The sequence below is a fragment of the Periophthalmus magnuspinnatus genome, chromosome 20, assembly GCF_009829125.3.
Source record: "Periophthalmus magnuspinnatus isolate fPerMag1 chromosome 20, fPerMag1.2.pri, whole genome shotgun sequence".
NCBI lineage: Eukaryota > Metazoa > Chordata > Actinopteri > Gobiiformes > Gobiidae > Periophthalmus > Periophthalmus magnuspinnatus.
In genome coordinates this window covers 13,970,495-13,995,586 of record NC_047145.1, presented here as the reverse complement: position 1 = coordinate 13,995,586, position 25,092 = coordinate 13,970,495, and the positions used below count along the sequence as shown (strand labels likewise).

Genomic DNA, 25,092 nt, shown 5'->3' with positions numbered 1-25,092 from the left:
ATTACAGTACTGGACTGGATGATTATTTTCCCTAAATGAATGTATACTTTCATTGCACTGTGGTAAAATGCGGTATTTGCAGTGCTTAAACCTATAAACTACTGGGAATATGTAAAATCGATGACATCTTTTTTTCCACTATTATCCCAACTCATCATGAGAAGAGACTACAGGGAGTCACCCGTGCTGTCACATTACTGCCCCCCCCCCAGTCCTCACCCCAAACTAATGTACCCTTGAAGCAGACATAGTGTTGTGTGTGTGTATTTTTATGCTTACCCTGCCTGGCTGTGTACTCATTGTCCTCTATCAACCTGGCCAGACCAAAGTCGGCAATTTTGCACACCAGATTTTCACCCACGAGAATGTTGGCGGCTCGTAGGTCCCTGTGAATGTAGTTCATCCTCTCAATAAAAGCCATGCCATCTGCAATCTGAACACAAATGATAATACACTTTAGAATCAAAATATGAACCAATAAATGCTTATTTACATTTACAATTGCAGCTCACCTGTGCAGCCATGTCCACCAGCAATGGCAGTTTTAGGAATTTCCCATCACCCTCTTTCAGGAAATCCAACAAGCTTCCTATAAAATATATATATTTTCACAATTTTCTTCTTATTAGGATGAAAAACAGACATTAGACATTACCCATGTTTTGCAAAAGTATAGTCAATTCACAAAACTGTATAGTCATAATTTACTAAAAATTCAGTTCAAAGCATGCCAACTTTCTATAACCCAATGCAGTTTTCAATTAAACATTCTAACTTCAAGCCTGGAGGACCCACTAGAGACTTTCAAGGACTCTGCACTCAATACTAATTAAAACGGACACAAAGTCAACATTTTTTCACCAGGAAAATCCCCACATGCATGTCAGACATTGCTAAAAGCCAAGGCTATTTGTAGTCAATTTTACTCAAACCACAAGTCTTCTGTCAAATGCTCTATGTTTTCCTTAAAAACAAGTTACATCTGATTCTCACATATTTTGAAAATTAGTTTATGGCTCATCAAATAAACTTGTAGAATGCGGTTTTCTGTACCTTTAGCCATGTACTCTGTGACTATGTAGATGGGTTCCTCAGACACCACTGCGTAAAGAGGTACCAGTTTGTCATGACGTAGTTTTTTCATGATCTGAGCTTCTTGGAGGAAGGCTTCTGGTGACATAGTTCCTGGTTTGAGTGTCTTTATGGCTACCTTTGTTGTACCGTTCCACGTTCCTGTTAAGAAGACATGATGGAGAGTGAATAGCCCCATAGGCTGCAGGGGTAATCAGGTAGTGTTAATGACTTGGGAGATAGGACAATATAATTAATTAGGTCTCGTAATTGAAGGCACGCTCTCACATGCGTGTAGCAAAATGGAGCTGGGGTAATGAGGAGCAGAGAGGATTTGGAGTTCAATTATTTTTGAAAGATATTTGGCAAGAGATGAGTATTGAGTGATATGATCTGATAAACAGAATACAACGAAGAGAGCAAGCAGGAAACGGATAATTCCCAAACAGGACCAAAATAGATTGAATAAATATAGAAGTTTTCACAGATATTAAGTTTGTGAGTATGTTGTCCCATATAAAGTCAACTTTATAATAAGCGTAATTACATTTGAACAGTAAACAAACTTGTTCCTTACCCATCCAGACCTCTCCAAAGCAGCCTTGTCCCAATTTGAGCTCCAAGCGTAAGGACTCCCGGGGAATCTCCCACGCGTCCTTGGCCAGTCCTTGCGTTTGAGGTTTAACCGTGGGGCAAACTGTGGTCAGCTTGTGGCACAGGCCGTCTGCATGCTCTGTAAAGCACCAAGATGAAAAGGTTACACTACACCCCAGCAGTGGAAAAACAGTCTCTCAAGCAGATGCTCTTTTAAGTCTTATTTCATGCATCGATTCATCCCATTTGATACTGTTGGATTTAGATGCTCTTATGGTAACTGTGATGAAAAATATATGAGATGAAGAGGTATCAAAGGCCTCTCTAGAGTCAGAGTGTAGGGATCACACAGATATAACCTCCTTCTGGTCAAAACAAGGTGGGAGGCTAAATATTGTAGCAGTAGGATGGTTCATGTGACATTACAACATTCAAAAGAAAGTTTAAAATTGAGCTGAGGGCAGTTTTGTAATTTATGCTAGAATTTATTGTTCAACTATCAAATGTTGAACTGGTTTATCTTTAATATATCTGTAATTACTGGGCTAATCCACAAAAACTGGCAGAATTTTCAATGTCTTCTGTATCAGCACAGCCAGTACAAACTGACTTTTTTACTGCAGTTACAAGAGGGTCTGATAATAGTTGACCATATGGGCCATATTATATATACAGATGAGTAAACATTTAATTATAAGATTGGATTTGTGGATGCAAATGCTATTAGGGTTAACAAATGAGTAATTGTAATTGGGATATTTACTTTAAATTGTGTTGTAGCTTTCTGGTGTAAGTAAATTTCTTGTGGTTGTTTATTTTCTGAACACAAGGGCTACTGTAGACCGTAACCTACGTCGAAGCAAGAGCAAAACAACAGCAGTTTCAACTCACTACAGTCTCCAAAAACAGTAAGTGACAATTAGAACATTAAGTGACAGTAACTTGCCGGCATAGAAACCAAGTGTCACATACAAAAGCAGTTACATCAACAACAACAACAACAACAACATATAAACAGTTACAAGAACAATAAAAGCTGTCAACTCTGAAGTAAACACAAAATATCAGATCATTACACTATCTATCCGATAAAGTTATATAACCCCCAGACATCTACCTGAGATTATTATATCAAATTTTAAAACATGAACACCTACTGTTATTAAAAATACTAGACTATTCATCTCCCTTGGTAACAAGGGTTATTGAAGGTACAACAGCAAACTGTGCAGCTGTAAAAAGCCACAAGAATGACAAAAAGGTTTAGTGTAGATTTTGTAAATGTCATATTGCAAAGAGCTCTGAGTAATGCATAACAGGAGACAGAGAGCAAGGATGTGAGGACTGAGTAATTCTTGTACAGACCTGTGTAATGTTTGACAAGCTTCTGTAACGTGTCAAACTGTGCCCGCGTTGTGATGTAGTACCCTCCACTGTCCAGCTTACGGATCTTGTAGTGCTTCACGTTATCTCCTTTGGCTTCATCCCAGTCTCGAATGGAAAGAGAGAATGCACCTGGATAGAACAAGCAAAAAGTAGGATACCAGTAAGTTAGCTTATAAAACTTAGCAAAATTCTGTTGTTGAAATATAAACAGAAATTAAGCTTCAGAAGAATGCTACCATAGAAGCTGTATTGGGATATTCACAGTGGTGGATCCTCTATACCAGTGTCTATACCAGTGTTTCTCAAACTGTGGGCCTGTTGCAGGTTGAGTATTTGTTTTAGAGACAAATATATGTATGTTTTTTCCTACTTTGGGTTAATTATTATTTAGAACTACATTATCCACTACACCACTTTTTTAAAAACATTTTTTTATTATTTAAGTATTGTACTAGATTTCCTACAAAACATCAATGTTTTTGGATTCACCTTTAGTGGTTTCACTTTCCCGCACCAAAAATGTTCCTCTGTGATTCCCTGGAACCAGCAACAACCTCTCAGCGTCTTTCCGGCCCATTTTACCAAAGTACCACCTGCGCACATTTAAAAAACATGTCAAAAGTCCATTTAAAATCCAACCCCTATAATATATAGCTATGTATCACTGTGAAGCAAGACTAAAGCTGGTTGTCTTTATGCAATATGAGGTGAGCTCATACTAGTGTCATTATTGTGCTTGTGCGGTGGCTGTCGATGGAATAATAGCGTTATGAAAGGCAGTGACAAAGGCTTACTCTTCAGCCTGGATGGAGTCAGCGGGGGCCACATAATTGCTGGGGATGTAGCCTTTCTTCCCGGAGTTGATGGAGCGCGCCTCCCACCAGTCTCCTTCTCTGCAGGGGGGGTACACACAAGACAGAGGACTTGAGCGTTTAACAGTCACCTTGAGGATGACTGACGCAGGGAGAGGAGTCCATTAAACAGGTATATTTTGTTTTCAAGTTTACAGGTGAGAAAACAGTATTAATAAGATTTTACATTCAAGTTGTAATTACTGAAAATGTTATGATATAACCCACATATGAACTGGGCAAATTACAAATGTACATATTGTTATAGATGTATATAGATTTGGCGATGAAAGACCTCAGCTAGTTACTGCCCAACCTCTCAAAATCTTTACCTTCCTTTTCTATTGATTATTTTATACTTATTGGTAGAGAAAAAAATGTTTGACTATTACTACTCTTTCTGTCAATGTGAAAGCTTTATGTTTCTTTTAAAATGAATGACTACCATGGTCACTTACATACTGGCAATAAACAGTTCTTAATAGTACTCACGTGTTGTTGATGATCTGAAATCTGTCTCCCTTTTTGAAGGACAGATCATCAGAAGTTCTGGCTTCATAGTCATACAAGGCCACAAAGAATGTAACGCCGCCTTAAAAACACAAAAAGATATATTCACTATTTACAATAATGTAGCCGTAACAACAGAAATGAGTCGGAGAAGCTAGCAGTCAATATGTTAATTTATTAGCTGGCGGTCTGAAAGCGCACACTCTATTGATTTGCCCTGCTTGTGTGTGCATAAAATATGACGGTAATTATTCTATACAGGAGACATGCAGACACAACACAGCTGAACAGAATGAAAATATCTCAGACTGATAAAAGCCATAACGGAAATCCCATCAGGGCAATTTAATTACACAATCACAAATTAAATATTCGTCAGATCCTGTGTTGGGAAAGTCAACATGGTAGCCTTGCTCGTAAACAGATGACATTAATATGCCCGCTGTCAACAGCCCCAGTTTACACTAATCCCATTATCTCCAACATAAAGCAAATATGCCATGGAGCTATGCTAGCACCTTCACCCTTTTAGAGGCAACTAATCCGACACACAGTGGATTACAACCTAAATCCCACCTAAACAGGAGACTTGTACCTTATCTCAGGGATCATCACTCTAATCTGATCAAACATATTAGGATTAGGATAGATCACACCTGATTTGACAACAAAGACATAAAGTGAGACATTATAGACTAGACTGGTAGGTAACACTTTTAGCTACACTTTAATCAGCTGTAATAAAGCAGAAACAAAGCCTTAATAATAATCATAATAATTATCATCATCATAATAATGATGATGATAATACTAATACTAATACTACTAATACTACTACTAATAATAATGATGATAATGCACAAACAGTTATATTAATAATTGAGGCTTTGTATCCATTTAATTAAAATCCTAATCCTAACTCCTCCTCCTAAACCTGCATAATTACTAATAAACTACTCATTCATTGTGAATTAAGTCTTTGTTCATGCTTTGTTAAGACATATTAAGTTGTAGTTATAATAAAGTCATACCAATTATTATGAGGATGTTGATTCAGGATTTGATTTAGCACTCTTCACCATAATAGTCCCTTATCGATATGGTGTCCTGCCATCATCTGTCCCCACACCACCACAAACAGCAATAACTGTTTTACTGCTGCCAGGAAGGCTCTGCAGAGAGTCAAATCCTCTCTCATAGACATTTACTGTACCTCGGCTGTTGCAGGAGCAGAGCCATCTCCATCATGGTGGATCAATTTTACAGAGCAGAGCCAAGGCAGCAATAAGGCAAAAATACAACTTCTATGGCTCAAAATAAACAGACTAATCCTGATGTGACCTCTGTATTTATTTCATGGTTAGTGACAATATATTATTCACAGCACGGCCATTTTGGAGTACATAATGTTGTTCACCTCTGGCTGTAACATGAACTCATTTAACTCCGAATGCTTCTCTTTGCATTCATACCTAGACCTAGTAATGTCTGTTGAGCTAGCAAAAAAGTGCCAAAACCATGCAACCTCTTTGATGGAAATCCGCCACCTGCTTTTCTCAATAGAGATGTTATTTCTTACTTTGTCTGCAATGTTTCACAGTATGGCATTGAACATTGGACATTTCTTTAATTACAGATGTTTTTACTGCTTAAAATTTCAATGGAGATATGGAATTGTGCTCCTTTAAGTAATTCATAATTATGGATATTATTACCAATATCACAGTATTACTCAGCACTGACCTGCTTTGAAAACAGGGAATTGTGTCCAACCCAAACAGCAGGCCTAACCAAATAATGTTTGAGGTTTTGTGCTTTTTATGTCATTTTATATAGCCTAACTATTGTGCTATAAGACATGTGAAAGTACTTACTGCATCAAAAAGCAACACATCCATAAAACCCAGTCCATGAATGTAAAATATGACAATCACTTGGTTTTAGTAGTAGTCTTACCAGATACAGCTCCTGAGAATGAGTTGGACACCGGCCCAGAGAAAGATGCCCCGCCGAAGGGAGTGATGGTCGACGAGGAGCCTCCGAAAGGAGTGATGTTGTGGTTGAAGTTCCCAGATGCGGTGCTGGACGAGGGGGGCTGGCTCTGCTGCTGCTGCTGGGTTGGGTCTGGTCCATAGTGGCCCGTGTGCTGTGTGGTGGTTGCGATTGGGTCAGAACCAGTGGAGTTCTCCGGACGGTACTTGACTGGGCCTTTGTCCTCTTTGCTCTTTACACAGCCCATAGTCCAGCCCTGCATGGTTAAGAAAGGGTTAGTGAACAGTCATGTGTAATAAATAATACAGTATGATTAATGGAAAAGAAATGATGTGAATTGTTTTCCAATGGAGTTTTGGATACAGATTGCAACATATGGTCAGGAATGTTTGCTATGAAATGAAAAATGTTGCACACATGCTAAGACCATAAGCCTTGTAATAACTAGGACATATGGGAAAATTCCAAATCTGCTTTGAATTATGGCAGCACAAAATTAGGAAAGCATGAAATCACACTGTTCATTTACATGTGAGCCAATTCCAGGAACTACACATTAGACAAATACTTTAATAGACATTGCGTACGTATTGTTATAATGCAAGTTACTTTAAAAAGCAAAGTAACAAAATACAACCCCAATTCCAATGAAGTTGGAACACTGTGTAAAACTATTCACTCATTTTCAATTTGATGTCTGCAACATGTTCCAATAAAGCTGGGATACGGGCAACAAAAGAACGGAAAGTTGAAGAATGCTTAAAATCTACCTGTTTGAAACATTCCAAAGGTGAACAGGTTAATTGGAAACAGGTGAGTGTCATGATTGGGTATAAAAAGAGCATCCCTGAAGGGCTCAGTCATTCACAAGCAAGAATGGGGCGAGGTTCACCACTTTGTGAACAACTGTGTGAGCAAATAGTCCAACAGTCTAAGAACAATGTTTCTCAATGTACAATTGCAAGGAATTTAGTCAGAGAATCAGGAGAAATCTCTGCACATAAGCGGCAAGGCGGAACACCAACAATGAATGCCTATGACCTTTGATCCCTCACTAGGTACTATATTAAAAACAGACATGAATGTGCAAAGAATATTACCACATGGGCTCAGGAACACTTCAGGAAACCATCGTCAGGTAACACAGTCCGTCGCTACATCTCCAAGTGCAAGTTAAAACTGTACCATGCAAAGCAAAAGCCATATATCAACAACACCCAGAAACGCTTTTCTGGGCCCGAGCTCACCTGAGATGGACTGACGCAAAGTGGAAAAGTGTGCTGTAATCTGACGAGTCCATGTTTCAAATTGTTTTTGGAAATCAGGGACATTGTGTCCTGTGGGCCCAAGAGGAAAAGGACCATCCGGATTGTTATCAGCACAAAGTTCAAAAGTTAGCGATCTGTGATTGTCTGAGGGTGTGTTAGTGCCCATGGGATGGGTAACTTTCACATCTGTGAAGGCAAAATTAATGCTGAAAGGTACATACAGGTTTTGGAGTAACATATGCTGCCATCCAAGCAACGTATTTTTCAGGGACATCCCTGCTTATTTCAGCAAGACAATGCCAAAACACATTCTGCACATGTTACAACAGTGTGGTTTCGTAGTAAACTAGTGCGGGTACTAGACTGGCCTGACCTGACTGACCTGTCTCCCATTGAAAATGTGTGCCGAATTATGAAGCACAAAATACGACAACGAAGACCCCGGACTGCCGAGCAACTAAAGTTGTACATTCAGCAAGAATGGGGAAGGATTCCTCCTGTAAAGCTTCAACAATTAGCATCCTCAGTTCCCAATCGCTTATTGATTGTGGTTAAGGGGAAAGGTGATGTAACACAGTGGTAAACATGCCCTGTCCCAGCTTTATTGGAATGTGTTGCACACATCAAATTAAAAACAATAAACTTTATCAGTTTGAACATTAAATCTCATGTCTTTGTAGTTTATTCAGTTCAATGGAGGTTGAAAAGGATTTGCATTTTACATGGCGTGCTAACTTCATTGGAATTGGGGTTTTATGAAAAAATGATATTGTTTATAATAGAATACATTTGCAAGTTTCCCTAGATTAATTTACCAGGGTTACAACAAACATTATTTTAGTAGTGAACTCTCATTAATAACTTTTTTTAAATATCTTCTGTGCTTAGAAATTCAATTTAGATAAAATTCAGCTAATTGCAGGTAAAATATGACAGGTTGGGGGCTAAATATGATATTATGTATTTTTCTTGTCTCATTTTGATTCAGTAACACTTTGCAAAAGAAGTCCACTAAGTGTCCATTTACAATCCAGCAAATCATTTCAGATGTCTATTAGTTGTAATTATTCTGATAAACCATTGCAGCCCTGTTGTTTACCTACATATAATAGTAAACAGCTTTGCTGTTTTATAGAATCCATTCCACTGTTTTGATATCTGGCATTTTGTGGCCTGACTCCATCTATCCTCTCTCCATTTGCGTGGCTGTCATTCTTCCTCCTTACATAATTTGGCCCCAACCACAGTGAGGGACTCTAGTCATGCAAAGGACCGGAAAATATGGACACAATCAGACACGCTCGTAAAGTCTTCAGAGCTCTGGCCAGTCAGACGTCTTTCATTTGGCAAAACGTCTGTGACAATGGCCGAAGATAGACCACATTATACATATTATAGAAATGAACTGCAATTGAGGAGCTTACATGGGGTAAAATAGGCCCACTTGCATTGCCGCTCTGATAGTGATGGTGGTATAAAGAGCTTGACTTGACTAGATTACTGTTACATCCAATCACATAGGTCCAAATAAAAGTGGTTAGAAATGTTGCACTGATTGTGGAGGAGTGTGATAAGGAGCGGTGGAGGAGGAGTGGTAATGCACAGGTCATTGGGTTCTCCACAGGAACTGCCAAAGAAATCAGCAAACCAGGAATTACGGAAACCAGCCAAAGATTCTTAAAACATCTCCAATAAAACATTTCAATTGCAGGTTATAAATTTAACTCAAGGATGTAAAGAGTGGTCAGCAGCTGGCTATAAATCAAAGAGATTCTCAAAGCAATAAGTTTCCATTAGACAGGAGTTCTAGGTTTATAAAGCTTTGAATAAGAGTGTTATTGTTATCATCAGTAAAGTAACAAGCTACTCCACTAAAGCATAATTAATGTTGACCCTATATAGATGTATGTTATTTATACTGCATATTTAAAAAAGTGTCCAACGGCCTGATGGTCAAGTATGGTGGGCTTGAGTTATGTCATCAGTATTTCCACACTGTAAAACTCTGACCAGTTTGCAAAGGATATTAACATCTGCAGTCAAAAATGGTCAGGTCTTGGGCAACTTTCATACATATCCCCATAACAAAGTTTGTAATTGTTGAACAAATTGCTATTTATAATATTTTGTTATTCTCTATTTATATTTTGCTTACTCTAGGTCAACCTTTCTAAGACACTGGTTTGGATCAGTGATTGAATGCGTGTAGGGAGGCAGGTTGAGCAGTTCAGAGGGGGTAAAACATGCAGAGATGCCAGCCCTAGTTTGAACCACTAGGAGGATTATTATGAGCTCAGGATTTGACCTAAGAGGATGATCATAACACTACAGTAATAATGTTGTCAGTATATGCGATTTTAGGAGACCAAAATTCTCTTCAAAACTGTGATATTTTTTAATATGAATTGACGATTCTCAGTTTGACTTTTATTTTGTTTACAGCTCAGATGTTCAATAATATATGTACCGGTAACCTGAGTGCAGTTATTACACCATTTGCACCAAGGTCAGTGTGTATGAAACAATTTCAAAAGATCACGCTTAATTTAACTCAAAGAGCTAAGATTTGGTCTGTACAGAGACACATTCAGGTCAGTTTGAAAACAGGACCATTCCTGAAGAGCAGAGCCATTGAAGCCGCACAGGAAAATCTGCCTTGATACTAATTATAGCAACTGCTGACAACATCCACTGCCTCTGGGAACATACCATGACCTACAACTTCCCATGTGAACATAAGAACACTCATTGAATGGGTGCACTAGATATGAGACACAAGGAGAGGAGAACTGAGGTGATTGAGATGTGATTACAACAGTAACATCAGTCAATGGTTCTTCTGCATTATGATGAGAGAGGAGTGGTACCATTGTATGTGTGCTGCAAGTGACATTTAAAACTAGGCCTTATCACTAAGCTCCACTCAAGGCACGGTGGTTTTGAAAGAACATCGATACATACCTGTCTCACCTTATACTCTAGTATAAAAGAGGGTAATCCAAATATGACAAAGACTAGCCACTGCTGTTGTGAGGTTGTGTGTGCAGAGTACGTGGGCTGAGTGAGTTACACAAGGACTCATGACGAGGCCTGCCTGGAAGCTGATCACTGAGCACCTGGAGCTTGGGGTTAACACGGTAATATATGGAGCAATTTCAATCAAAATACATATCCAATTCACTTTGGACTAAAAATATCACCTTCAGCAGAAACCTACTCTTGTTTTACGTCATTCAGTCTTACCTCTGAATCACAGTGTTTAACTGTGTAAGTATCTGTGTAACAAAGAAACAGTTATGAGTACTACTTATATGTGATCTGGCATGTAGCAATGTGATTTGTCATATAGAATAGCCTATGTTCCAATAATGAACATACTAATAATGAAGGTTTGTGTTTTATTTATTACATTTATTTTCATCAGACTAGACTACAGAAAGGTAGTTAAATATGTGTATGTATATGTGTGTGTGTGTGTGTGTGTATATATATTACTTATACATCATTCCAACACTTATAGAAACAGACAGAGGGAATAGAAATTAATTAAATATTGTCACTGAGGAATCCATGAGTCCATTTTCTTGGGAGACAACATTGTCCTGGACATGTGCTGACCTCTGACTTCTTGTTCCTGTTCAGTTTAGTGAGTTTAGACTTATCTTGTTTACAGCTAAAGATCTCTGAGCTCACGCTTTGCCAAACTTTAGATTCACCTTTCATAAAGTGATAAAAGTGTTTCCTTATCGTCATGCAGCCCACATTTCCTGTCCCTTGGTGTTGGAGTGAGAATTCCACACAGGCTTCACAAAACTTCTGATAAGACGGACTCAGTTTCCCATTCATCATAAGTACCATAACTCTACATCAAGGTATTGGGGCAGGCTATAGGGCAGAATACTAAAGACTACTGCAGAGGCCAAAGTGCCAAGCTAACACAAAACTTCTACACTGACTGCCATTACCAGTTATCTATATCTTTATAGTACATTATATTATTTGTGATACACAACTATCAAAAAACATACCCCACCTTGTGTCAGGAGGGGTTCTTCTGCATGCTTCTGTTCCCCCCATCAACCAAAATCATGCAGGATAGGCTAATCCTCCAGCTAGTTAGACCTGATCATGAGCCTGATTCTAGAAGAAAAAGGTGCCTTAGTGCTTCTCTGTGGTCACTTATGACCTCTGACTGGTTACATAATTTTTGGGGAAAAAATATATATATTTTTAGAACTATTATGGCTAGATGTTGTAAAAATACAAATTAATTTCACAGAGCACACTTTAAAAATTAGAGGGAGAAATACAAACTGATAAACAAATACAAGCCTTCAATCAACAGGTTTGTAGAGGTCTAAACTACAAAGTTGTCAGGTTTATAGATACTATTACAACAGGATATTTTGTTGTTTGCAAGGGACAACATGTTACTTACATATGAGCAGGCTTTGCGACATCGTAATTGTTACAGTTCAAATGACAATCATGCTTTGATTGCAATTATTTTTGCAACTTACCAAATATTATATTATATTTGTATTAGCCTTTAGCATTTCTCCTTAGCCCCTCTCATACACTCCCCTCTTGGCATTAAAGTGGCTGTGCTGTTGTGCTGGTGGACTGCTTCATCCATCAGAACACAGTAGGACCCTGCCTGTCAGCTGCCCCTTGATGAGAGCAATCCTGGGGCTTTGGCTGGCCTCAGATCAGCCACAGATGCTGCACATTCCTCCCATGCCAAAGGGTTAAAACTGGGTCTGGAGAAATGTCACAAGATTGTATTGGTGTGAAGTCGCGGAGGTCAGACAAACGTCAAGAATACTACATGATGAGACTGATTCCATTCCCACTGTAAAATGATGAGGGGAAAACTTATCCCTTAGAATGTCAGAATTGTGACATTGGCCCACCCTTATTCCATTGACTGCTGTACTTTTGAACTTCAAAATATCACATCATCACTCCATATAAAGAGTTAGCTAGAGGCAGTTCTGTGCTCTCAAAGAAAAGCTGCAATTTTGGGAAGAGACCGGTCTCCTGGGAACACCTGAAAGCTTCATGGTGGTGAATGGTGCCAAGCTATTTCGGGAAGTGTTACGAGAATGAACTGACTCTGTCTGACAGAAATAAACACTCGATATTGAAGATGTAGCAGAAAAAAAAACATATCAAGAACATTTTTTTTTTTAAATGACTAACATTCCACAAGCTGATTTTAAAATAGTCACTAGAATAATCCTATCTAAGTTCAAATAGTAAATAATAAAACGTACAATAACATTATGACCTACGGGATAGTTTGGTCTTTATCTGAAGGGACAATGTAAGTTGAAACTTTTGATACTAAAAGTCTTGATACTCAATATGGATTTTGATACCATATTGAAAAGAAAAACACATTTTTTCTGAACAATAGAATGTAATTGTATTTATTTATTTAATATTAATATGTGGCCTTATCAAAGGCCGCGTATCAAACAACCCTCTATTGGATCTATTTATTCAACGCCACCAATTATTTACAATTACTTAGTACGCTCTCTTGTCTTGTCAATAATTAAAGCTTGTGTGGTATACTTAGATGTAGGTCCAAAAAATATAAGCATACTTATATGATAAATCACAAGAAGAAAAGGTGGTCTTCAAACCATCTATTGTTAACAGCCGTTCAAATATCCTATGTTGACTTCTGTTTCAGATATAGTTACAAGTTTATCTGTCAAACCCCCTCTCTACACTCTATGGAGCTCTTGACTGTCACTGCTTCCTTTATGTGTCATATTCACTCTCTGTGCCAGGAGCTAGCAGACTTCAAACAGGATCCACGTGTAGCTGCCATAACTCCACAGTCATTCACAAACCTAATCAGAAGTAAACCCAGAGGACCAGAGGAAAGCACCAGCGCCAAGGCAAAAAGTCTGACTCAGCCTTTGAATAGTAAGAGTTAGACTAGAAATATGACTGTGCAGGGGGGCTACACATCCTGTTTAAGATCTATCACAGGGATCTGAATCAGCAATGAGTCAAAGGAAGTTGGATGTTGAGTTTGCATTTAAGGAGCTCACAACAAAATGGGAAAATGGGCAGGGTTGGATAGTGTTGGTACAGATGATACAAAGTCATGGTACAGAATAACTTTTAAATAAATGTCTGTTGTTACATTGCAAAATCCAAATTGAGGTAGCATTCCACTAAGCCACAATAAATGTCAGATTGAATAGGTTCTACACAAATGTAAAAATATGTTGGCAGAGTTGTAACAATGCAATAAATGAAAACTTCAAATAATGGCTACTACTGCCCTTGCCCTAGTTTTGTTAGATCCGATTGCAGATGGGAGGGTTATAATACTCCTTTGGGGATTGCCTCAAAACGCCTGTGTACTCACTACCATATTAAACATTTATAAGCTACTACGGCGCTTTTTCATGGAGAAAATTGCAGACATATAAATGGCATGGGGTGGTATTCACGTGAATTTTAATCATTCCTTTGTTGCTGACAGGTCAGAGAGACATGCAGACGAGCAGCAGCGTGTCGGCCCATTATATCTGCTCCACATCCAGCTGCTTTACAAATGAAATCATTACTGTAATCTAAAGGCGTTTACCTGTATAACTCCGCGTCCCTTTTACGTGGTCTTTGTTTTAGGTCTTTGCTAAATCAGGCCCCAGAAGAAAAGAAATCACGAGTTATTCCAAGCGGGACTGATCCGCCTCCATCCCTGTCTGATCCATCCAGCAGCAGGGCAAGTGTGCCGAGATTTCAGCTCAAGTTCAGTCGGAGCCCTGTCTTGCAGTCCTAAGGGATGGAAAAGGCGACAAAGAAGGCAGACATTTTTGTTATTAAACCATACACGCGTGGCATGATAAGGATGGGTACAATGAGAGCTCAAAGTATCCCATGTCTTTGAAACCGCTACTTCCTACTACTACTACGAAACTTGCACCTACCCCCACACCGTCAACATGGCCGACCTGCCTGCGGGACTGTAGCGCACAGCCAATGCACACAGCTGGAGAGAGACACGGGCCCGACCGGTACAATCAGACCCTCCAGGGCACCGGGGGAACGGGGTGGGAAAGCTAGATTTGTGGATAATATACAAAATGAATGTAGTATCGCGCCAGACATCACCAGACCAAAATACACAGCACAGGGGCAGCTGCTTTCAAGGAAAGAATAAAAGCGTTTTCTATTTCCAATGTGCTGTGGTCCGAAGCAGACATCTGCCTCCATCTAGTGGACACATGCTGTTACTGCACAATATGTTACGCCTTTTACTTCTTTTTTGCATCCTAAAATAAACTAAGATAAAGAAGAGAGAAAGAATAATCGTTACATGCAGGCCAATAACAAATGATTTAATTCATAGCCACATGCTTTTAATAGGCCATATGACTTTTCATTATGGGTTCAACTGGGATTTAATTGTATTTACTCCAAAGGGCCTTTCTGTCACAACCAACGATTCTATATTTCATATAGGTGGAATATAACTTCCATGTAATCTACAAAAAACATCCACAACCCATTCACAACTGTTAAGCCTACTCACTTTTAGCAGATGAAGTAAGAAAAATGTTATAGGCTAGTTGATTAATTATGTTTAGTTTATTATAAAATATATTTTATCATGATTTATTGTTTATTATAATATATTTTTGTGAACTAGCTCAGTGGTTACAGTCCGCCAACCTAAAGGTCAGATTTGAATTCTGCTCCAAACAGTGCATACTCTTGTTGTGTCCCCAAGCAAGACACTTTACTCATCATCAGTGGGCACTTGGAGAGGCTGATGCACAGATTGACAGCCTTGTTTCAGGCAGTGTACCCCACATCAGATGTGGCTATAGAGGTAACCATCACCCAGGGTGGAATGAATGAATAATGACTACACAGTGGCACTTTGAGAATCTTTGTAAGGCATTATTATTAAAATTAGTTATCACAAAAATGTTCCTCCCTTAACTATTAGCATAGTGTGTTTTAACAGAAACTAAACTATACCCTGAAACTAACCCACTCCCAAATAAAAAATGAAATCCATAATGTCACAGTTCTCCAGTAAAAACTATTGAACTGAAACTTCAATAAACCCCTTTGAACGGGAATTGGAGAGCTATAAAAACAGATAAGACTGCTAAAAAAAGCTTCAGTCGTGAGTCTATGTTAGTTTCTGGTCGGGTGCACACACACAGGTATAAGGCAATACAAACAGAGCAGAACCATGTGTCCAAATAAACATGGTCTACTTATTCTTCAGTATATTGTGCCAGTTCTGATGACTTACTGTAAGGAGCGTCCAAAACCACCATCTGTCTGCCCTCATGGTTATTTATGCCTCAAATATTGAACATCACAAATCATAAACTCATACATGGACAAACCACTTCCAGGAGCTGATGATTCATATTATTAGTTTTAGGAATATTCCACTATGACTGTGACAGGAAGGGAAAAGTGTGGCAGGGCATCAGGTGCTTTTAGACCCATAATTTAATCTATTTTATGTCCTAGGCAGAAACATATTACATTATCTCGACACAGCTGTGTTTGACGTATGATCAAATTTGTGTCAACATAGATTTATTGTTAATATGATGGTCACAAAATTAGGCCATGACGCAGAATTTTATTTCACATAGTTCCCTTTTACATTTTTCACACAGCCAATGTAGTTTCAATTAGCTCTGTTGCAATATGCTGGGTTTCAGATGACATTATAACATTCTATTGGCCAATAATATTTAATACAGATGGGGACAGCTAAAATGAATATGGTTTAAATGTAGATTATTGTTGTAATTCAGTGTGTTCTAGCGTCCAGTCACAAATATAAATGGTCATGTCCAACATTTATTAATTTATCTTTTGGATATATCATGGCAAAATACATTATTATCAATAGAAGTGTCTCAGTCTCTTCTTCTGGGTTCTGAAAACCACCTATTTCAAAGTATAACATTTGTTTAGACCTATGTGTTTTTATTTATTGGATTGCTAGTCTTTACATCGGTCATATATTCCTCCATTAGATGAAATGGCCTCCAACAGCCGATCGTGTAGTACTAACCACCTTTTTGGCCCGTCACACAGGCCGATAATCGTTGCATTTCTTCTTGTGACCTCTGGGGTGCAGTCTTTTATCAGATCAAAACTTTTCAATCTCTCTAAACATCTATAAGTAAACTCATCTTAGAGTTTTCTTCTTTTTTTTCTTTACGTAAAGTACGTGTCGTCATAGAGAGGGTCGTCAGACGTGAATCATTCAGCTCATCGTGGCCTTCACCTGCGCACCTCAGTGTGCTGATAACGAGTGAAGACTTTGTGAAAGATGTATAGGCCTATACATTCTACACATACACGAGGCTGCGCACGCAATCAGCTATATTGTGTAAAAAAGAAGAAAAGTCTAAATAGGGCAGATGTAATCACTCAACTTCATTCAATGAATCCAATCAATTAACAACTCAAGAAAAAAGGACCCTATATCTCTTTTTACAATGTGGGAGTGATGGCAAATGCGTTTACGTACTCTTCATTAAGTAAAAGTAGGCCTATAGGAGCAAAAATGATAAAAAAGCAATCGTAAAATAGTTTGTTAAATTTGTATATGAGGCCTACTTAAGAGTAAGACGAACATTTTATACAGATTTGTGCAGATTTTTGGTCAACGGAAAGAGTGAATCGATTTCTCATGTTTTCTTTTTGATTGACAGATGACCTAGGCTAAACATTTTAGCTTTTAAATTTTTTTATTTAGTTACTTTCCACCTATTGCTTACCAATGCTTGATTCCTGGTTTGTTATACTATAAACTCAAAGCCTTTCCTTAAAAGTGTAAGTGCCGCATTTCAGCACTGGACAGCGCCTGCGCTTCAGGACAGGACAGCTCCCTCAAGGTCCTTCGAGCTTTGCTTCATGACGTAAAATGTTGGCACCCATTCAGCCAGTGTTTAATTAATTGTACCTGACGTCTTTTCTTTTTTTTCTTTTTTTTGTACATAACTTGGGTCCCTGGGTCTTTCATTGACGCGAGAGAGGGCTGTTCTGTAATGGGATATGGGATCGGGGTGGGGATGATGACGCCAGCAGCACCCCTCACGCACACACCCTTCACCCCACCCTCCCCAACCACACCACATACGTGACAAGTGAATAAAGCTCGGCTTTGGCATTGGCCGATAAAAAAGCACATGTTTGGCGCTGCTCATTGGGTTTCATGACAGAGAAAGACGTGGAGAAGTCTCTTGGAGCAAGTGAGCAGCGGGGCGCACAAGGGGAGCACGCACTGATTATAAAGACAAACTCAGATTCAAAGAGGAGAGAGATCAGTAAAAGTACACCAGAGGCATTGGAAAAGTGAGAGAGGGGCAGAGATAGACTTTCTATCTCACTCTCTTCAGGCTGCACTCCGGATCGCGGCAAGCGTCTGGCAACCGGTAAGAAAACGCACAAGAAGAAAGAACACTTTTTGGAATCAGTGCTTTTATAAGTAAAGTAAAAAGAGAGAAATTTGTTTGTAGGATGAGTTTTACAGTTCACTGCAGAAACAAAAGCAACTGAGTAACTAAAACACTGTTTTCTTCTTTGCAGCAGGACAATGTCTAGTAAAGCGACTTTGGCTTTACTTATCTATGGAATCTTAATGCATTACAGCATTTACTGTTCACCTGTGGGGCTCAGCGTTCCCAGCTTTAGGTGAGTATCTCTAATAAAAAAAAAAAGAAAGTGCGATTGCAGGTTATTGTTCAAGTGTTTGGGGCTAGTTTAAGAAGCATTCTTTAGAGAAATATTAGGACGTATAACACTTAGGCTGCTCTGAGGCACTTTTCTAATCTATCAATGTTGGTATAAAAGCTTTGTCAGAAAAAGCAAAAAGTCAAAACTTGGAATAAAAAAATACGTAAAATTGTTTATAAATGAGGTGTGCTCTAAATGTGTCTTTGTACTCTCAGATTTGACAGTGAGCTTTACGATGAGGATGGGAACTCTTTGTCTCCAGTGGAGTTTGAGCACGAGGATGTGGAGGTGAGGAGCGCTCCTGCAGACGACGTCTTCTCTCTGTTTTATCCAGCAGAGGAAAGGTGAGACTTTCACTCCTTTTATTGAATGTACACGTCAGACATCTTCATTAGTATATTCTGTCCATGTATGCTCTATGTTTTATGTTAAATATGTATGTATTTAGTTATTATCTTTCAAGAATATGTGATCTTAATTTTTTATTTTAATTTGAGTCATGTCTTTAAGATAGTCCTTCTAGTGTTCTGTAACTGCTGTCCCAAAGGAGAGCTCAATCAGTTTCCACTTAGGGAACTTAGGATAGTTTCTATAAGAATAATTTAAAGAAATCTAAAAAAAAAAAAAAAAAAAAAGGTTTAAATTTATATTTGTGAACTAAAATTTGTCACAAAACTGAAAGAATAAACTTATATGTATACGTAATAAGTAAATGCCATATGCTTGGGTAGTTTTTTCTTGCCTCTTGCACTGGGTGTGCAGTACTGTCGTCTTACTGTGTGGCTGTCTGTCATGCAGAACGGAAAGGCATGCAGACGGCATGTTTAATAAAGCCTACAGGAAAGCGCTGGGGCAGTTATCAGCAAGGAAATATCTCCATTCTCTGGTGGCAAAACGTGTAGGGTAAGAGCTCCTCTAACTGCTCCTCCTTTTCTGTCTCGTGTGCCTCCTTATTTTGCAACTGTTCTTTTCAATAACATCCATGCTGTGTCCATGATGTTGAACTGTGCATGTCTGTAGTCCCATTATCACCCAGTACTGAGTTGTGTAGTTAAGGCACAGGGAAAATTCAACTTGCATGCCCACTTTCACTTAACACATATGTTAAAGCACAAATCCAATTGGGAAAGAGCTAAAATTTTAGGCTTTGGTGAGTGCGTTCTGACAGCCTATTTTGACCATGGAAAAGTTAAAACTACAGGGGCAAATGAAAGATTGGTTTAGTATGCCAAATAGTATATTTTTAGTCCTAGTAACATGTGATAATGTGTGAAGTGTGCTGCAGCCTGCCCTCTATACCTCTCCCTCTCTCTCTCTCTCTCTCTCTCTCTCACTCACAGCGGGGGTAAAACATTCGACGACAGCGCGGAGCCTCTGTCCAAGCGCCATTCAGACGGCATCTTTACAGACAGCTACAGCCGCTACCGAAAGCAAATGGCCGTCAAGAAATACCTGGCCGCTGTCCTCGGGAAAAGGTACAGACAGAGAATTAGGAACAAAGGACGCAGACTGGCTTATTTGTAGCACCCCCAAAAACTACAGTGTGTGCCACCCCACATCCAATCATTCTGAAACCAATCGCTGGATCGCTTTTGTGTTTTCCAACTCCAACTTGTATTTATGTATGAAGTAAGCCATTAAAAGAATATTTTGATAATACTATGTTTTTTAGTTTTGTATGTAAGCACTTGAGGATGCACAAATCTACTTTGTGGACCAATTTTGTTTCACAATAGGCTTTATTTATGTATCCATTGAAATAGACCTGAGGGAGTACTATTGTTCACTTGCGCAGATTGCCCTGTCTTTTAAACATTTAGTCAAATTCATGAGCAAAATAAATAGTTTAAAAGACAATCAATGTTTTGAATGCTGCTTTCTGTAATGTGTCATTAAGAGTTTAGTTGTCTCTATTCACAACAGCCTTGAAGACATAGGTTTTCAACATATCCTACAAGACATAGACTTTGACGCCCTCCCAGACGGTGATGAGTTTGAGGCTTTTTTGGGAGACTGGCTGAAACAGTTTTCTCCCATGTTCCCGGTGAGTCCCGTTGGGTGCCTCTCTCCTTCTCCTTGCACCCTGCCAAAGGGGTGTCCGCTCTTCTCTTTTCCTCCTCGCCTTCAAGACTCCACCTTGTGATCTTCCTTTAAACACTGCACCAGTCCTCTTCCACCTCAGATGTGCTCTTGTCCCTTAGCTCTCACATTGTTGACCTGTTACACAGTGCACTGGCTCAACACCTAATTCTAATTTGGCCGTATCATGAGAAAAAGTGATACATTTAAGACAGGAGCACTTCTGAGAAGTTTCATATCTATTCTTCTGCACTTCTTACAGCTTTGATTCATGTAAAGTGCCAATCGTTGTAGTCCTACTAAAAGATGTTTGGGGAAGCTCCTCTTCTGAATATGTCCATTTAAGTAACGCACATTGAGCATATGAAACTGACTAATGTGATACAAATTCCATGGTGACATTTCCATCTCCTGTTCCTTTTGAGACAATACCTTGAAAATGTGTTAAAGCCTTCTGACCTATTGTGCTTCCTTTTCTGTCATGTGACTGAATGTAAATCATCAGTACACTGCATGGTCCAAGTATTTGCACTAGTATTTGCCACCGCACCATGTACAACAAGGTGACCAACCCACCTGTCATGTCCTCCTTTGTTTTTTCATCTGTTACATTGCCAACATGGCTGTGAGCTTTTGAAAAGTGAATGTACCTGTCATGTTTGTATTTCATTGTTTTGAGGAAAAAATGTGTCATTGGAATATAGTGGTCAGCGTTTTTATTTGACATGTGATCATAAATTACATACTGAGAGCCAGATGATGCAAGTAACTACAAATTAAAAACAAACACGCACAAATTTGGTAAAAAATGTACTCTTTCCCAAGTATCACCTTGAACCTATGCTTTATTAGTTATTCCTGTGTGACCATTTTTCATGCATTCGTTTTGTTATAGACCTACGCTGCATTTTGAGTTCTTGTGTTTGTATCAATCTTTGTTTTCATTTTGCATTCTCCTCTAGGCCTTGTGACGCAGGAGCAGTTGCGGCTGTGGTGCCTTGCATCGATTCTTAATGGCCTGAATCACAGACGGCTCTTTAGTGGCCCTACAATGCTGCACATCATCAGCTAACATTTCACTTTTTGGTTATTGTTCTGTTTGCTTTTTGTGTTGCACAAATGTCTGGTAGAATCTCTAGTGCCACCAAGCTTTGACCTCAAGCGTCTGCGCTTGCATGCTTTCATTTGCACCTTGCATCCTACATCTATGTGGACAAAACAGAGAAACCCAAGGATCAGATCCCCAGAGAAACCTTCTCTGTATTAAAATGCCAATAGCCTTACAAATCTGACTTAACCTATAAATATAGTCTATATGCTTTCTGTGACAATATTAGATTGACACTTATTGCAATCTGTAAGGGTTCACTTAATAAATGTTTGAAAAAAGTGTTGTAAGATTTGTATGAATAAATTTTTGTAAACAACTCATAAAACTGTCTACTCATTGAAGCCAATATGATTATGAGACTTAAACAGACACATAACATGTAAAGGAGACTTATTGATTTCCCTTGGTGAACATGGGCCGCACTCATCAACATTATTAAACTGCTATGCAAGAATGAAAAAAGAAAATTTACAGGCACTAGACATCACCCAAAGAGTTTAAAGTGCTGAACTACTTTATAATGGTATTTTAATGTGAATAATAAGAAACAATAAAAATTCTAAAATCATTAACAAATCAGACAAAGGAAGTGCCAGTGTTTGTGAGTCAGAGCTTTGGCTGGGGTACAGGGACACCATTTGGCTTGGTGTCTACCTCCCCACGGGACAGCATGAGTAAAGGGCCGTGGGAGGGAGCACCCATCCTCGCTGCACTTTACACCTCCCCAGGACTCAAGGCCTGAAGACGGGACGAACAGTTGGCCCCTCTCAACACTGCAGTACTAGAATCCTGCCAAAGACAATGTGGCCGCTCCAATGGCAGGAGGTGGACACTCTAAGTAGGCACACACACACACACCCCGACACCCCCCCCCCCCCCCCCCCCCCCCCCCCCCCCCCCCCACACATATATATATATATACACACACACACACACACACACACACACACAAGTCAAGCCTGCTAATTAACTAAATATCGGTTCGAATCTTCTCACAGCGATGACACAGACACACACTGACAGACAATCAAACTCCCACACTTGGTTGACTAAGGGCTAGGTACATAAAAAATGGCATGTGCTAGGACAGTAGTAAGCAAGAGATAAACAAGATTGACAACATTGTAATGTATAGAGAAATATATCTTTACTTTACAAAAATCTAAATCTTTTAAATTCTTACTTAGGTAGCTGGTAGTCTCTAGTTGACAGAATCATGTGAAATGGGGATGAAGAGTGGGTTGACACATTCAGCAAAGGGCTGTACAATAAATTAAATTTTAATTGAAACTAAGATTTTGTCATTCCTATTTGTCAATGATATATATGCTCGGGTCTTATTAGTGGAGGGGTCTACAGCTATCCCCTGTCAATCAAAGCATATGGTTTGGAGCGAAGTTCAGTTTTTTGTGCTGAATAGCAATTGTTAAAAGTCTGTATAGTTTAGGTTAAGGAAATGAATAGGCCTATTAAAAGACATTTCATTTTTATTGTTTTCTAGTAAGACAAAAATAAAATCAAACCAAAAATCAGGATCAATCAACGTGAGGAAAAAAACTGCCCAACCTTCTGGCCACACCGCAGGACAGTAAAAACAACACTAGACATTTACCGATCCCACCTCTCTGCACTTGTCAGAAAACAGTAGCGTGACTTACAGCTGTGAAGGTGGTGCACACAAAGCTCGCGTTGTCATTCCCTGCCTCCTCTGTGTGCGTAATGCCCCTCTCAGACAACATGGCAGGGCTTTGATTTCGTGGTAGTGGCCTTAGCTCTTGGAGGAGCCACACAGAACATGATCAATGGGAGTGATCTGATTGCTCTGGCCCGTGCTGGACCCTTTCTTAACCCTGCTAACCCAATCAGCCACGGTTACCAGGCAACCGCGCCCAGCAGGATGTGTCACGAGTGGGTGGGGTGGTCGTGGTCTCGCAGGGCGCCCACAGCATCACAAAGGATATATTTCACTCAGAAGGCTTTAGTTCTAGTTATTGCATTTTGTAGTAAATTTAGAAATACATTCTAAATGTGTGATGTGAACAAAATCTGAAATAACATCTATCAAATATTTTCAACTCTCCATCAGACCAAATGCCTTCTATCATCAAATAATCCGGGACAGTTAACTTATGACTTAAACCATAGTAACGAGGGGCTAAAAATAAAGCAAAGCAAGTCATAATACACATTTATTTATAGGCCACAGGTTAGCCTATTCTTAATATGTCATTTTCTAATCCAATGCTTCTGCTCTACACCCCACTTTCGATGCACTAGAAATTATCTACAAAATACAGAGGTCCCTCTCTTTAACGCGGTTCACCTTTAGTGCAATTTTGCATGCTTTTTTTTTTATAGTGTATGAACGTGCATTGTATTCTGCGTCCTGATTGGCTAAGGGACTGTAGACCATTATCAAACACTCTCCTCCGTGCTGTGTCTCCTGTACAGTGCAGAATGCGTTCAGCCAAATTTACATGCATGTTTGCACGTTTTCTCCCCAATAAAACCCACAATGTGGACGAAACTTTCTGCACAGATAAGTATTTCTCTGCACGGAGAGGCGCCTCTGTGGATACCACTGGAGCAGAGGCATGTGAACAACAGATTTAAAGCGATCATCGAGTAAGGGGGATATAATCTACGAAGGTTTGAACTTTTTGTTTAAACAAGAATGAAATGGGAGAAAATGTTAATGCCTAATGTGTGTCGTGAGGCGTTTTACAGCCTTAAAACATATATATATATAATCATTGTAAAAAATAAAGCTGACTACTTTGAAAATTTCACCTATTGCGGGCTGTTTTTAGAACGTAACCCCCGTGATAAACGTGGGACCACTGTATACTTGAACATTTTACCATTTGTTTTCTATGACACTTGTCCATAAACATAGTGAAAACAGAAGATGGTAGTTTACATTTCCTGAACTCAACACTGCAGCTCCTCTGGGGTCCATGTGACTGGCAGCTTTCTGGAGGGGGAATCCACAGGAAGTCTTTTCATCACAGCGCCCCCTGGGTCCATTTCAACTCACTGCGACACACAGCAAAAGTTCAGTCATTACCAGATGCATCTACCACACCTTGTTTTATAATACTAGAACTTTATCTGCACAGTCTTTACAGAGGAGCTCAGAAAGTTAGGAGAAGACGGCAGATATGAAGACAGAAGGTGTGCACAGCAGGAAGCCAGTACTAATAATAGTGGCTTTTGTGAAGTTTTATTTTGACATCTCTTTTAAAATGAACTGCAAAGGAGTGAGCTCATGCTGCAGGTGACATGGCTCTTTTATTATTTCATTGTCACTCACAGAGGTGGGTAATTGAGAAAAATGAATATCTTGATGTTTGGGGGGACTGTACTTAAACAATGTGTATTTTAACCTTTTTTTTTATAAGATCACAGAGCTCATGTTTACAGAATGGGCTATAAAATGCAATAATACATGTCATGTGCTGACATCACACTCAATTTATCC

General features: G+C 39.2%; 2 protein-coding genes across 9 annotated transcripts in view; one reads left to right on the top strand and one right to left on the bottom strand.

Moving 5' to 3' along the window:
* LOC117388279 (tyrosine-protein kinase yes-like) overlaps positions 1-24,599 on the bottom strand; it is a 28,665-nt gene extending 4,066 nt beyond the window's left edge. Inside the window, exons 1-11 of one of the 3 annotated variants that reach the window (XM_055230069.1) lie at positions 24,532-24,599; positions 14,286-14,476; positions 6,369-6,660; positions 4,395-4,494; positions 3,846-3,944; positions 3,541-3,644; positions 3,031-3,180; positions 1,649-1,804; positions 1,054-1,233; positions 513-589; positions 280-433 (exon numbers count right to left, since the gene is read on the bottom strand). In XM_055230069.1, the coding sequence (XP_055086044.1) occupies positions 280-433; positions 513-589; positions 1,054-1,233; positions 1,649-1,804; positions 3,031-3,180; positions 3,541-3,644; positions 3,846-3,944; positions 4,395-4,494; positions 6,369-6,651 (1,303 nt within the window). In that variant the 5' untranslated portion in view covers positions 6,652-6,660; positions 14,286-14,476; positions 24,532-24,599. Of the gene's footprint in view, positions 1-279; positions 434-512; positions 590-1,053; positions 1,234-1,648; positions 1,805-3,030; positions 3,181-3,540; positions 3,645-3,845; positions 3,945-4,394; positions 4,495-6,368; positions 6,661-14,285; positions 14,745-24,531 lie in introns of those variants that run through there. The other 2 variants (XM_055230068.1, XM_033985792.2) reach the window with 2 other exon arrangements.
* On the top strand, positions 17,700-21,933 carry adcyap1a (adenylate cyclase activating polypeptide 1a). 6 transcript variants are annotated; one of them, XM_033986109.2, is made up of 7 exons: positions 17,707-18,120; positions 18,275-18,379; positions 18,637-18,765; positions 19,220-19,324; positions 19,762-19,896; positions 20,345-20,465; positions 21,463-21,914. In XM_033986109.2, the coding sequence occupies exons 2-7, from the start codon at positions 18,282-18,284 to the stop codon at positions 21,469-21,471; spliced, it is 597 nt and encodes a 198-aa protein (XP_033842000.1). In that variant the 5' UTR covers positions 17,707-18,120; positions 18,275-18,281; the 3' UTR covers positions 21,472-21,914. The 6 variants fall into 6 exon arrangements, with proteins under 6 accessions (XP_033842002.1, XP_033842001.1, XP_055086045.1 ...); XM_055230070.1 differs by lacking the exon at positions 19,220-19,324 and having other exon boundaries at positions 17,704-18,120; positions 21,463-21,932; XM_033986108.2 differs by having other exon boundaries at positions 17,704-18,120; positions 20,345-21,931.
* Positions 24,600-25,092: the final 493 nt, after the last annotated feature.